The sequence below is a fragment of the Fusarium musae genome, chromosome 1 (genome assembly GCF_019915245.1).
Source record: "Fusarium musae strain F31 chromosome 1, whole genome shotgun sequence".
NCBI lineage: Eukaryota > Fungi > Ascomycota > Sordariomycetes > Hypocreales > Nectriaceae > Fusarium > Fusarium musae.
The window spans coordinates 4,690,537-4,705,120 of record NC_058387.1 but is presented as its reverse complement, the minus strand read 5'-3'; the positions used below and the strand labels follow the sequence as shown (position 1 = coordinate 4,705,120).

At 47.9% G+C, this 14,584-nt stretch overlaps 5 protein-coding genes across 5 annotated transcripts; 2 read left to right on the top strand and 3 right to left on the bottom strand.

Moving 5' to 3' along the window:
• Positions 1–2,248: 2,248 nt before the first annotated feature.
• On the top strand, positions 2,249–5,419 carry J7337_001405 (uncharacterized protein; the record flags this gene model as incomplete). The annotated part of the gene is made up of 5 exons (XM_044819146.1): positions 2,249–2,620; positions 2,719–3,034; positions 3,088–4,301; positions 4,352–5,293; positions 5,357–5,419. 5 exons carry the CDS (start codon positions 2,249–2,251, stop codon positions 5,417–5,419), a joined length of 2,907 nt encoding a protein of 968 aa, XP_044686848.1.
• Positions 5,420–5,987: 568 nt separating this feature from the next.
• RPS8A (ribosomal protein S8A) lies at positions 5,988–6,671 on the bottom strand (the record flags this gene model as incomplete). The annotated part of the gene is made up of 2 exons (XM_044819145.1): positions 5,988–6,544; positions 6,608–6,671. 2 exons carry the CDS (start codon positions 6,669–6,671, stop codon positions 5,988–5,990), a joined length of 621 nt encoding a protein of 206 aa, XP_044686847.1.
• An 845-nt stretch (positions 6,672–7,516) lies between these two features.
• On the bottom strand, positions 7,517–8,620 carry J7337_001403 (uncharacterized protein; the record flags this gene model as incomplete). Its single annotated transcript, XM_044819144.1, has 1 exon — positions 7,517–8,620. One exon carries the CDS (start codon positions 8,618–8,620, stop codon positions 7,517–7,519), a length of 1,104 nt encoding a protein of 367 aa, XP_044686846.1.
• A 3,068-nt stretch (positions 8,621–11,688) lies between these two features.
• J7337_001402 (uncharacterized protein) lies at positions 11,689–12,732 on the top strand (the record flags this gene model as incomplete). Its single annotated transcript, XM_044819143.1, has 3 exons — positions 11,689–11,725; positions 11,788–12,012; positions 12,068–12,732. 3 exons carry the CDS (start codon positions 11,689–11,691, stop codon positions 12,730–12,732), a joined length of 927 nt encoding a protein of 308 aa, XP_044686845.1.
• A 262-nt stretch (positions 12,733–12,994) lies between these two features.
• On the bottom strand, positions 12,995–13,810 carry J7337_001401 (uncharacterized protein; the record flags this gene model as incomplete). Its single annotated transcript, XM_044819142.1, has 1 exon — positions 12,995–13,810. The coding sequence occupies one exon, from the start codon at positions 13,808–13,810 to the stop codon at positions 12,995–12,997; it is 816 nt and encodes a 271-aa protein (XP_044686844.1).
• Between the last annotated feature and the right edge of the window lie 774 nt (positions 13,811–14,584).

Below are 14,584 nucleotides of genomic sequence, written 5' to 3'. Positions count from 1 at the left end.
TTGAGAATTACAGTATATTTTCTCTTAATTTTAATAATTAATAACTAATTATATAAAAATTCTATAAAAATAAAAATAATATTACTAAATAGCTTAAAATTAACTCTATAAGGTATTATTTTTAGAAAATTTTTAGCTATTTTATTATATAGCTTTTAAAAGAGGTAAAAATAGGTAAAAATACTAAGAATTTCTATTTTTAGTTTTTTTAAGGAAAACCTAGTTTTTTAAGGATAATTAATTATAAAAAAATGCTATATAAGTAAAAAAAGTAGTATTAAATAGCTCTTTTTTTAAAGAGTTTTATTAAGTTTTATATAGATTGCTAACTAAATTAGTTATATAGTTATTAATAATATAACTTTTATTTCCCTTATTTCCGGTTTTTATACCTAAATTTTAGTGTGATCAATCCGTCTCACCCTTTTGTACGTGTCTCAAGGTTTTGTGCCCAACTAAGCTGGCTTAGTTGGTCCCCCTCCCGGCTCGAACCAACAGGTATAAGTTACCGCTAAGACTGGGCTAGGGAATTTGGCCTTGAAACAGGCACTCTCAGGTCACCATTGGATACTACGAGACCCACGTATCTCTAAGCCAGAAAAGGACTCGTGAAACAAAATATTGGCCTGATATTAGTCAGTCTCATGACCATAGCGATGGGAGGAAAGAAAACTCGGGACCTCGACCTTAAATGACAAAAAGACTCAGGTAACTCGCCAGGCTCCTCGGTATGAGTTTAGGATATTTTTGCCAAGTTTATTTGGACACCCTGTATCAAGTTCCAATATTCCCTTGCTCCCCAAGGCATAGGGAGATATCCATTGCTACAGCAAGGGTCCCTCCCACAAACTTTTGGCTTAGTCTAACACCTAACCCGTCCTGCCGTCTTGCTATATCCCGAGTGCCTACTCTGTATTTCGACTGTACATAAACCTAATGCGCTTATGACATCAACGTGAAATCGAGAATGGAACGTAACCACATTACATGCATCCAGACAGACCCTGACGCCGTTGGAGTGCAAAGTGAAAATAAAATAAAAGGTTATCTGCAGATTATTGAGAGAGTTAGTGATATCCAAGAGCGAGAGTGTTAAATGTGGCGTCAGCTGGTTACAATACCGTACCTAGATACCTAGGTACCTAGTAGGTATGCTGTGACATGGAAAATATTGGATGGTGGGAAACGCTGGCAAGTGTGAGAATGAGAACGCTGTTGTTACAGAAAAGCCGGAACTTGAATGACAGGTAGACCCCGAAGACTAAAATTGTAAGTACTGAATCTAGAGGCATGATTTTGTTTAACCCCATCTGACAGCCAAGTGAGATGTTATTTGACCATCCCGGCGGGAATAAAATTCCCAAGTCATCTCACAAAACCCTTATCACGAAATTGCCACAGGACCTACCAGTAAAACTGAGTTGACCGTGTGCAGCAAACTCAAATCAAAGACAGGATCCTCTCCATGATTTCAAGTAGGGATTTCTGCACAGACACGACAGGGCAGTATTCTACACAACTTCGAAGCCCAGTGCAGTGTGATTACCTTGGGATAACTACTCAAGGTAAAGCCTCAAAGCCGAAACGATGCGATTTTGAATTCCAAACGAAGCCAGCTATAGAACACTCTAATCAAAATGGCCACATAATGAAGGGATCATCTACATTCCAGACTTTTGTGTCTGACATTTTCTTGTAGCTGAATCGACAATCAGGGCGTCTCCTAAAATAGCTCCATTCTCAAGCTCTGCTGGCCCCCCTTGGCGGCCAGGGCGGGGAGCTCAACTTCAGGGCACCCTTTCACTGAGTCCATCCATTGTCCCAGAGTCCACCAGGCTGGTTCATCAACCTCTCGGTGGCAGGCAGCCAGCCTCGCCCGAACTCTTGCTACAGGGCCGCCCCATTTTATTTTTGGCGAACTCCGTCAGCGCCTCACTGTCACAACCCTTGCGAGCTTCCAATTCTAGTTCCAGTTCCACTGTCAACGTAGTAAGGGGCAGACAGGAACACCAACGCCACCCCCCCCTTGAATCGGATCTCAATCAACAGCTGGCTTCTGGCACTCTTCCATTCATTCTGCCGCCGGACGCAGTACCTACCCAGTCTCTCGTTCCCAATTTCCCTGATACAGTCTGCATTGATTGCTTCTTTATCCGGGTTTGATCCATGGTCGAGGCCACCTAACCGTTCCTTTATCCTCGACGAGAACAACACACTGTTACCTTGAAAGCATTTAACACCCTCAACCATGTCGCAACCGCAAAATGTCGCCTCGCCGGTAGCCCAACATCACACCGATACCGAGCCTGAAAAGCAAGAGCAGCAGCAGGATACACACGAAATGTCCGAGAAGCAAGACGGGCCAGAGGCACACGACGAAAAAGAAACAACAACCACAACGAAGGACAAACAAGAAGATTTAGGCATGCACAAAAAAGACGAAGACAGCATAGCAGAGAAATATGAGGATAAGGCTGAAGACAAGCACGAAGACAAGCACAAAGAAAAACCAGAAGAGTCAAATGACAAGCCTGAGGGAAATCAACAACAGCAGCTGTCGCAAAACGACACCAAGGTCGAAAGACTCTCGTCTGGCACGGAGTCTGACGACACTATGTCTGTAGGTTTATACCACATTCCTCCCTCGACCTACTGCGGTGCCAGTCGCACGACAGATGCCATCCCTTATTTCGCTTCAATGCTGATTTATTTTTTTAGGCATCTGACGCTGATGATAAATTCGAAGATGCTGTAACGCAGTCCCCGGCAAGGTCCCTTACCAAACGAAATATTTCACAGGCTAAACGCCGTGACAGCGAAGTGGAGGAGCGAACCGATCGGCGGTCTGAAGAGTTGCATCCCCAAGAGGATACTCTAGACACAAACGTCACTCAGCATAAAGCCACTGGATTCGAGGCAGGCAGCGTCAAAGGAAAGCAATCACGACGCAAACCGTCAATAACTTCCACACGAATTTCCAATACTTCAAATCTGGACAACGTTAGTCTTGACGACGATACGCCCCCATCTCCAGGTATGGACATTCCCTTTGCCTTATGACACTGCGCATAATACTGATCTTTGTAGTGCCAAAAGATCTTCCACCGAAACCAAACAGCAAGACGATATCTCTGAACAGCATCTCTCTTCCGTCTATGCCGTGGTCGCCCGCCGCTGATGCTTCCAAAAGCCCTGTGCCATCAACAGCTACACTTGCGCCCACCCCACCAGTGCCTCAGCCTCCCCCACCACCCAGTCGAAAGCTGACAAGCCCTTTCTCTTGGCTTTCTCGAAGCTCCAGCAAAGAGAGAGAACCTCCGCTTCCACCCCCCCCTGCTGGCCGAAGGAACACAGCTGGTTCGATTGCAACACTATCAAGCAATCCTGAAATGATGTTGAGTCGACTCGAGGAGGAAAAGGATGGAGACTCACTACTCGGTGATCCTGCCCAACGGGTCACTCTGAAAGACAGGTTCAAGCAATTGCGACAACAAGAAGAGGCTGCTCGCGCAATCGCCGAAGGTGACAGTAGTAAATATGACGGAGCTCTTGGCCTTACTTTGCCGGGTGATGAAGGCCAACCACAAGAGAAGCCTCCGTCGTCGCCTGTTCCTCAGCCTATTCCTGGGCTGGCCCCCGGCACAGTAGCGGGAGTCAACGCAGGACCTTCGGCCATTTCAGAAGAAAAAGTTGATTGGGACTTGTGGCAATCTGTTGTATATGAGGGGCCAGCTGCTGTTGCTCGAACCAGCGCCGAGGAATTGAACAAAGCTATTGCAACCGGCATCCCTAGTGCAATCCGTGGCGTTGTCTGGCAAGTGTTGGCTGATAGCAAGAACGATGACTTGGAATTAGTATACAAAGATCTGGTGGCTCGCGGTACAGACAAGAGCAAAGACCGTCACAGTAATAGTACGACTGCTAGTTCGCTGAGCAACGGAAACCTCAGCGTTCATAGCGGGGATGCCGTCACATCGTCAGCCTCTTCCATCAATTCGGACCACTCAGGAACAAATGGCACGCCATCTCCTAACGAGAAGAGCGTGGAGGCTGTTTTGAAAGCTCAAGCTGCCGCAGCGGCTGAGCGGAAGCGGAAGGACAAGGAGGACGCGGCGACACTACAGAGACTGGAAAAGACAATACGCCGGGATCTTGGTGCTCGAACCAGCTATTCTAAGTATGCGGCTGCCGCTGGGCTTCAAGAGGGCCTGTTTGGTGTCTGCAAGGCATATGCCCTTTTTGACGAAGGTGTTGGCTACGCCCAGGGTATGAATTTTCTCATTATGCCACTACTATTTAACGTAAGTCTGACTCTCGCACGGCTTCTGCGACATGCTCACATGCTCCCTAGATGCCTGAGCAGGAAGCTTTCTGTCTTCTTGTTCGACTGATGAATCACTACAAGCTGCGAGATTTGTTTATCCAAGATATGCCGGGATTGCACATGCATCTTTATCAGTTCGAGCGACTTTTGGAAGACTTCGAGCCAGCATTGTATTGTCACCTTCACCGGCGAGGAATATCTCCTCACCTCTATGCCACGCAATGGTTCTTGACGCTTTTTGCCTACCGGTTCCCTCTTCAACTAGTACTCCGCATCTACGACCTTATTTTCTCCGAGGGCTTGTCAGCAATTCTACGCTTCGGAATTGTTCTAATGCAGAAGAATGCCAGCATTCTCCTGGGATTATCTGACATGCAGCAACTCACCACATACCTTAAGGACAAACTGTTCGACGTCTACATCGATAAAGATCCTAGCCATGACAGTCTTCTTGAGAATGGTTTCTTTGGAAGCTCGAGCTCTAGCATCGATAAGGAGGTCTATCGTGCAGACCAGCTCGTAAAAGATGCCTGCGAAGTTAAAATCACACCGGAAATGCTCAAATCTTATACCACAGAATGGGAAGAGAAAACCAAGGCCGAGAAGGATCGCGAGAACGAACTCTTGGAGCTCCGCACAATGAACCATAATCTCTCCATTCAAGTCCGGAAACTGGAGGAGAGGGTTGAAGTATGCGATCGTGAGCAAGCAGATCTGGCCACAGAGCTTGTTCACACAAAGGTTGAAAACCAGGAACTCAAAGATGAGAATGACAGCATGAGGGGTCAAGTTCGGGAGTTAAAGATCGTCATCGAGAAGCAACCCATGGAAATAGAGGAGACATGGAAACTTGAGCGGGACGATCTGATGAAACGCAATATGCATGTCCATGAGGAGAATCAAAGACTCGAAAAAGAGTTGTCCGAGTTGGAAGAAGAGTTGGTCCAGACAAAGCTGCGCTATGCAGAGGTGAGTTCTTCCCATTGCTCACTGATGTTTATCTGAAGTTGATTTACTGACGCATCATTCTAGATCAACTCTCAGCACGAGACCTTGAATCGTAAGTGGACTGACCTGAAGCGTCAGTTTGCATGAGAAACTCAGAAGAAGTCACAAAAACCTGTTCTGGTTATATGTTCCTGGACCACACTTCATGTATAAAGTATTCTTGTTTACCCGATTCCACTTTTAGCTTACTGCAGTTGGCCCTGTTGGCTTAGTAGCTTGCTAAAAATGCCGGATTAGGCATTTGTAATGACAGTTATAAACAGGGGATAGAGACAATGAGGCGTCGATTTCCGTTTTTTTACTACTATTTGCGATGAGAGCTGTTGTACAGCGTTGAGAGTGGTGCAGTATGCTAAAGTATACCCAGCCTTCTGCAAGGGCATAGGAGTTGACTTATCCCGCCTGTAACGCATACCCCATATAGAATGAATGGAACGGTTTCGGCATTAGCCAGAACATCAAGTCACGCTGTGCAAGTACAGAAACCTTGATCATGAAGTAAATTCAGCGCAAGAAAAAATTTCATTCCCTAAGGACCCATTCCGATGCGTCATGTTAAGCTCATCTTGTTCTAACTATCAAGATAGCGAGAAATCCTTGAACACCATACCAAGGGCCGACATTTGGTTCTTTATGTGGCTTTTTTTTGACAAGTTTACTTGTGGAGCTTACGCTGGTAGAAAGCGAGCTCCTCACCTTCCAGAATGTAACCATCAACACGGCCAGACTGACCGGGTCGGCTGGAAACAACGGCGTAGAGTCGTCCAGCCTCGAACTGCTTCTCGATGGCGCTCTCGACCTTGCCGCGGGAAGAAAGACGGGCAGCCTGCTTCTTCTCAACGGCGTTGGACTTCTTCACCTCCTCCTCAGTCTTGCCCTCCTTGGCAGCCTGAGCCTTCTGGCGTCTTCGGCCGATGGCCTGGCCGTAGTGGGCCTCGTACCATTGTCGGAAGGGAGCGGCATCAACTTGGACGACGGCGCTCTTGGTGAGGGTGTTGGTTCGGACAAGCTCATTGTTGGAAGGGTGGTAGGCGACGGCAATGACACGGGTCTTGCGGGTCAGACCCTCAGAGCCCCAGGCAAAGTTGCCGGAGTCGAGACGGAGGGCACGGTACTTGTGGTTACCACCTCGGGTTCGGACGGTGTGAATGCGCTTGGGGCCAATACGGGTGTTTGCACCCTGGCGACCAGCTTCGAAAGCGCGCTTCTTCCCTGTTGTCAAAGGTCAGAACGCATGTCCAAGAGGATCATACGGGCTTTCGGATTATTACGCACGGTAGTAGGCACGCTTGGCACCGGAGGCGGAGCGCTTGTGTCGAGAGTCACGCGAGATACCCATGATTGCGGTTTCTGCAAGAAAGAAGAAAAAGACGAAGTGGTTAGCTGGTGTCTTTGCTTGACGGAGACAGGGAGAACATAGAAGAGCGAGCAACTCAATCGGCGGGTTCTTCGAGATAGGGAATCATCGAGCAGCGCAGCGTATTGATTAATTCGTCTCTTCGTTCTTGTCGTATGGCAACTTACCTGATGATGTTGGCGCTCACCAGGCAATCGAATTGGCGGATGGTCGTGAAGAACTTTTTGGCTGAACGAGGATTCAAGCTACGGAAACGTGGGTGGAGAATTTGGCAAGTGCGACGTTAGGGCTTGCCAGAACTGATTCGGTAAGAGGAGCACGTGACTCGGGAAGATAGATGTTCCACTCGAGCTGGAGAGAGAGCGAAGAGTTCTAGAGTTCTAGCGCAGGGCCTGATGAACCTCCCCTGTAAACTAAGTAGGAAGGTAGTGACCAATAGTATAACACCCAACCAACTCACATCATGAAAATCAGCATGACCTGGAAAAGTGTGCCAAGTGTTCACTGAACACCTTATACTAGCGTCTTGCCAGTGTCAGTGTCAGTGTCAGTGTCAGGGCCAGGTTCACTTGGTTTATATTCTCTTTTGATATAGCATCTATCTGCTGCACTTCCAACGTCTGAATTCCTTCAAATTTGTTAGCAAGGATCGTGAAGATCTTCCTAGCACTACTGGCCCCAAAATCTCAAAAGTCTGTCCAAAGCGCCTCCAAGCGTATCGTCGGCGCTGGCACATCCAATCATTTATTGGGAAAATGATGTTAAGCGCATGCCATAGGTAGCCCATTCAGTTTTCTGCCGGTTTCCACTTTGAGTTTTCCCTCTTTTCAATCTCTTGCTCCTTTTCCCTCGGCCTTCTCCCCAGCTCCTGTCCTATCACACTTCTCGTTGTCCCCTTCCGTCCATTCCGCGTCATCTTCGGTAGCATTTATGGATTGAAGGAGTGTAGCGGGAATGAAAGGGGCTTCGTCTGACTGCAGCTCGATCGGTGGGGTAATAGAAGGCTCTTCTGGCGTCACAGGACAAAGATAATGGGATCCAACTTGAACAGTTCTCCTGTCGTTACGGACTGCCCTCTCAGAGCTGCAAGCCGCAGATATTTCTGAAGATGATGTGCGAAAAACGAGATCCAGCTTTGGGAGAGGCAGGCACCGGCCCTGTCGACTGGAGCGTTCGTCTCCCTCTTCCTTGAATTCGGCGAGAGTTGGCCATCCAGCACCACAAGGCGCCTGATTCCGTGATGTGCTGAAGCAATTGCTAGCTGCGAACACGGGGGAAAGACAATCGGCAAAATTCTTCCCCTGGAGGAGCTTCACAACAGGTTTGAATTGAGTCCCCACGCCTTCAGCGACGCTCGCATTCGTCTTTGCTAGACGTTGCTTAACCTCTTGATCGAGCTTCCTTGTCTTTGATTCTGCCAGATTCGCCTTGAAAGCTGTCAGCTCTACTGGGCTCTGAGGAACAAATGGAGACTGGTCAGCGCTCATGTAACGTAGATTGGCCATCACCTTCTGAAAGGCCTGCCGTTCCCTTGTAGCAAAGCTTATCCATCTTTTGGATTGGGACCATGAACCCGACTCAGATCCATTCAAATTGAAAGTCTGCTTCAAGGTAGAACTGAACGTCTGAGGAAGTTGGCGGGCGGAAGATGGACCTCTGGGTGCATTCTGGAGCGGATCGACCAGTTTATCAGTCTCTCGACCTTTGTTCTCCTCTTGAGGTGTAGTCTCTCGCTTAAGGTTGATCTTCGCACCTCTCACAACGCGAGGAGAATCGTGCGAATTCTGTGCCTGTCGAGTTGGGATGAATCCTTTAATCTTACTATAGTCAGCCACCTTGCGGAGTTCTTTCTTGACTTCCTCTTGCGTGGTGTCGTCACTGCAAACAGCACTGAGGAGTTGACGGTCTTTACCAACAGGCACTGAAGTCATCTAAATATCAGGATACTTGTTGTGCTTTGACCTCAGCTGTGCCCCTCCACTTTGATCATTGATTATATCGAATTGAGTTCTCAAAGGGGTCGTCGTATCAGACACATTGGTAGCTGCACCGGAGCTAAAGTTGCTTGCCTTGGCGGAACTAGAGGTACTGGCCTTTTTCTCATGCTGGCTTCCTGTAGGCTGAGTCCTCGAGTCACTTTGTGAATCACTGCCCTGGGAAGCTGGGTACAACTCAGACCTTTGAGGAGGCTGCAAATGCATTCGGTATTGACTATAGGGCTGCATTTGTCGTCGTCCATGTGACTCTGGCTGATAATAAACGAAATGCCGTGGCGGCTGCGGCGCATAATACATCCCACTCCCCCCCTCAAATGAAGGCCAATCCATTTGTGCATAACGACTATCATAGTCCACCGGATAGTCCATCATCATTCCTGGTTGAGCCGAATGGGCTGACCACGGGACCGGGGCCAGAGGCAATGTTAGAGGCGAGTATGGCATCGTAGACGGCACCAGAGATGGTCCCATATGTGGCGCATAGTTGATCGGAGGATGTATCATTGGATGGGACCGGTCTGATGGAAAGTGGCTGTAAGTGAGATTCGGGAAAACTAGAGGAACTGGATACCCAGCCAATGACATAGCTCTCTGGTTTGGAGAAGGTGTACGTCGTAATCTGGAGCCTCGCGGTCTACCGTCTGGATGGGGGGTTGGTGGTCTCCATGCCCTCTTAGGAGACCGGGTTCTCGCTCTGGTGTCAGCCGGCCGCGTGTTTGCCCGGGTTTTAGGACGGCTGGAAGAGTTGTGAGATGAGGCCGGAGGTGTATAAACGTCAGGTTTGAGGAAATCAAGCGACTTCCTCGGAGTGTAAACCGTCGGTTTCAGATATTCTAGGGGAGGCTCTTTACTATTCTCTTCCTCATCATCAAAGGACTGTGAGAACTGATGCCCTAGGCTCAACCGCTCGTCATTAACCGAGTTTGAAGACAAGGCCCGGTCGTCTTTGCCTCTGGACCTACAGCGCCTGCTTCGTTGTTTCTTTTTCATTTTCGGACTCCGAATCCTGAGAGGGTCAACTGTGTTCACAGCTTGGAGAGCAGGGAACATAGCTTCGTATCCTTCGGGGTCGATAGTAATGGAAGGAATTGTTCTACCTCGGGGTCGTGCTCGAGGCGAGCGCACATCTTGATCTGGATGTCGTGCCTCCATGGAAGATGGAGTAGAAGATCCATCTTCGTCGGAAGAGAACTCATCTTCTGAAGGTTCAACGGGGACAAATGTTGGCGCACAGGGATTCATGATAGTGCCCGGCGATGCATATGTGCAGGCTTTGAAAAGCGATGAGTGTTTTAACAAATCGAATGTGTTGATCAATAATTCAGCTTTACAACAAAGTCAAAAGATAGGCTATGACAAGCAAGTTTGTCGACTTGTTTCGAGTCATTCGCTTGTTATCAGGTAACCGTAAGCTATAGATCTGAAAGACGCGCATATGTCAGTTAGAGCTGTCTATGTTTTCTTCTGAGTATGCTTGCCTATGAGATATGATATAATGTCCAGATTTTAAGCAAACAGTAAGGCGTATCGGTGACTTTTCATAGAAGGAACAAGATGCTTTTCATCGACAAACTGGTGATAGTAGTTTGCGGTAGAAGGAAACTGTTCCGGGAAGATTGTGAGAATAAGAGACGAGAAGAAAAAGAAAGAAAAAAAGCTCCCAGTGAAGGGCGAAATAACGAAATGCTTAAGCGCCGAGAGGGCATGCACGAGGTTAATACGTGAATGCGTGGCAGCTGATCGCCAGCTGCCGGATAACTAACTACTAGCAAACAAATCGCAGGGACAGGGAGATGCTGTTTTGGGACAGGTAATTTGGCTTGGAGGAAAGAAAAAGAAGAAAAGGAAAAGAAAACAAAGAGTGAATGTATTTTTACTCCAGGCACCTAATGATGGCAGCCACACCGACGGCCATGGTCTAGCCCAGGTGAAGGGAGAATTTAAGATCATGGATGACCTAGCAGCCTAGGTGGTGGTGAGGGACTGATCCTTATGGCAGTTGTCAGAACTGCCAACGCCAAAGCAAAGTGAGAGATCTGCTGGCTGTTCTATCCAAAAGATCAGATGATTTTGACATCATGTTAAGCCATCTCTTGTCCGGCAAAGTCCATAAAGATGCACTTCAGGAATAGGTAATACTACTCATGTCACTTCATGACACTCAACACTGCCTACAGTCATAATACTGAGCTGTGTAGGTGGGGGCAAACTTGGCTTTATAGATAGAAGATTTGTTTAGCAATATGATAGATTTAATATCTTTATAGACACAAGAATAACCAGAAGATCAGCAATTTCACTCGGCCAACCCTACCAGCGTCGTCGCAATTATAAATACCCTTGAGTGTTCTTTATCTCTCTGATTCTACTCATAGCATCCAATGGTTTGATGTTAATGGTCTATGAAACTCAACTGTGCAAGGTTAGTACCTAGGTATAGTATGTGAACTTGATGAGCATTTTCAGCCTTGAAGTCAAAGTGGTTTACTCCATAAGGGAGGCAAGAATACTTGAGACCTTTACCCTCAAAAACAAAAACGACCAATCCAAAACCCACCTAATTTCATACTAAACTTACCTGAATCTTTTTACCACTTTAGACTCGAGGTATAAAATTTTGGCTCCCCGAGTGTGATCTAGGTAACCTACTGAAGGAGGTACCTACCTAGTCAATCAGCTGTCTCAATTGTCACAAGCTGGCAACCACCTCATGCTTGGGCTTTTCTTTGGTTACTACCTAGATATGCGCTGACACATCTTCTCAACAAAGTTTAGCCCCAGGGGGTTCAACAGCGGGAAGGAGCTTCCATGACCACCCCCCGCCCCTCCCAAAATCATCTCAGGCCGAGGTCCCCAACTGTGAGACGGTACGTACCCATCTATCTAATCTCGTCCAATAATTATTTCCTGTTTGTTCTCAACGCCATTGCATCCTTTGATAGGATCTTGTTCCCCTCCTTTTTTGCCAAGTGGTTCAACTTTGAGTCGACGATACAAACACGATGGCTTCTCTTCGATCTATCTCGCTCACCAATCGCTGTATGTATTTTCCTATCTACACTCAGCCTCATTCCTCTTGAGACCAAGTTAACATTCTCTAGCTCCAAGGCAACCAATCAAGAACCTTCCGGAGTCGATTGAGGTCGACCCTGATACCACTGTTGAAGGACTCAAGGTCTTGATTGCCAAGGAAACCAAGCTCGGAGACTTCAATCGCATCGGAATCTATGATCCTACCACGAAAAAGACTCTAAAGAACCGCAAGGCTCGCCTCGTCGATGAGCCCGCTGTAGTTTCCACTGGTGAGGTTCTCGTAAAGGATATGGGTGCGTCGAAACTGGTCAAAGACTTTGAGCGAGCCCGTTCTAACTCTTATCACAGGATATCAAATCGCTTGGAGAACAGTCTTCGTCGTCGAGTATTTCGGACCCATCATCTTCCACGCCCTCGCCGTCGCTGCCCGCCCCTACATCTACCGCAATGGAGACGGCGAGATGTCTCGAACCCAATGGATCACCTTTGCTATGATCATGCTACACTTCTTCAAGCGCGAGTATGAGACACTCTTTGTCCACAAGTTCTCTGCCAACACAATGCCCTGGAAGAACATCTTCAAGAACAGCTTCTTCTACTGGGCAGTCTCTGGTGTTCTCTGTGCATACTCCATTTACCACCCCAACTCGCTTGCAGCCAAGGCCAAAATTCCTGCCATTGATGCCGTTGGTATTGCTCTCTATTGCTTTGGCGAGCTCATGAATGCCCTTGTTCACCGATATCTTTCGAGTCTGCGTTCTACTGGAGGCACTGAGCGCAAGATTCCCGTTGGCTATGGTTTCGGTATTGTCACTTGCCCAAACTATTTGTATGAGGTGCTTGCCTGGATCGGAGTTATCCTTGTCAGCCGTGACTGGACCGTCGCTTTCTTTATCTCTATTGGTGCTGCACAGATGATTAGCTGGGCCAAGGGTAAGGAGCGTGCCTATCGCAAAGAGTTCGGCGACAGGTACAAGAAGAAGAGATACGCCATCTTCCCTGGTCTTATCTGAGAAGGAATACATTTGCAGACAGCTATTTCGGCAGGCATAGATAAGGAGACGCATCAATATAGAAGCTATCAGGGGCTACACTATAGGTGACAAAAGGCGGTTCGGATCGGAGTAGATTTGGTGAAAACTCAGTATTAGACTATCATGCTATAGTAATGTTCGAATGGCTCTCATAGAATCATATACCGCGGAAGCCAGTTCCCTAGTCCTATAATATACTCAGAATGGTCGTGGCTCATCACTCGCTCGGTGATCTTTGGTCTCATCGTGAAATCGTTGACATGGAAGCCGTATCTGATCCCTTAGCCCCCCTTCCCACGCTGGAGTCTGCCTCTGTCAAGCTCCTACTAGCATCGGAAAACGTACCAGGCGCATGGTTCTCCGTATCGATATCCATCTCAACATGGAGCGTTTTGCGCCCTTCAACACCCTTGCCCCTCTCTTCTTCGTCAAGCCTCATGGCCCGCTGGCCCTCGTCCACATCACCACCGTCACTCTCACTCCCAGCATAACTTCCACACTCGCTGCAGCTACAGCTACGATCGGAATTTGCGAGTCTGACAGTCTCCTCCAGGACGAGAAAGTCGCGCTCCAGCACCTCAGCCCAGTTCTGCACGTTACCGAGCTCCTTTAGCCTCCGTGCCGCAGCGTCTGCCTCCCGCGCAAGCTTAACATTTTCGCGGCGCAGTCCCTCAGTCGCACGCTGCACATCCTGCGCCTGCTTGCTCAGCGCCGCAGCGTTGGAATGCAACATAGATGCGCGCCATTGCAGCTCAGAGTCCATCATGTTCTCCAGCGTTGCGACGACAGCGCGACGTGCTTCCGCTACGTGGCGCTGCGTCTCGGCTGACGGAAGCGTGGACTGTAGTTGCGGAGGAGGCGGCGAAGTCTGCTGCGCTGCGGAGGGGATTTGTGCATGAGCATGGGCATGGGCGACTGACGGAGATGCGATCGTGGGAGGAGGAGATGTCGGCGGGCGAGGAGACGATGAAGGTGATGAAGAAGATGAAGAGCCTATGGCCGCGGCTGAAGTGCTGGACTGATGATGAGTAGCTGAAGAAGAAGGTGCTGTAGACATGGTGCGAGAGATGCCAGTGGAATACTGATGCACTTTGTAATAATTGGTTTAAAGATGAAATAAGAGATGTAGCTCCGCCGTTTCACGTTGCTCATACTTACACTGCATGTTGGTGGGGTTGAGTTACACTTGGTCTCGTCGTGGCTGACAGCTAAGATCATGGGATCTAATTTTCAGGTGTGGCAGCATGATAGACGACTTTTAACACGAGACGAACTTGCAATAGATATCTTCGGTTGTAATAATTAAGCGAGCATTTAATTGAATCAGACAGTCCGTTTTACATTTTTGAGCCGCTGAACAGTTAGCAGTCGTGACTATTGTTGGATCGTATTAAAGTTTCGTTGTCTCTGAGACGAATACCAGATGCATTAGATTCGTTATGTGCTAGTGTACAATGTGACATCTATCTGCTGTGACCCATATCCTTTGCAGTCCCTGATATGTAGTGCCTCGGCAACATTTACAGGTATCTATTTATCTTCGGAGACCGTTGTTGGTCATCATGACGGGCATCTCTTCCCAACTTTTGCTCCTCCCAAAAAAGACAACGTTTAACATTATGCCCATACACAAGCTGCGAACCCTCTCCAAGTAAAAGATCAAATGCAAATATAGTTCGACTGACCTGATTTTGGGCAAATAAATGCAAGGGCAACCCCAAACGCCAAGGCTATGCTATGCGGTAAAGGAATGGGTTCCGGCGAACTTTTCCCTCAATACGCCAGTTCAAAAAGCCTCAATAAGTTCTAGATATAACCAAATGACCCCCTT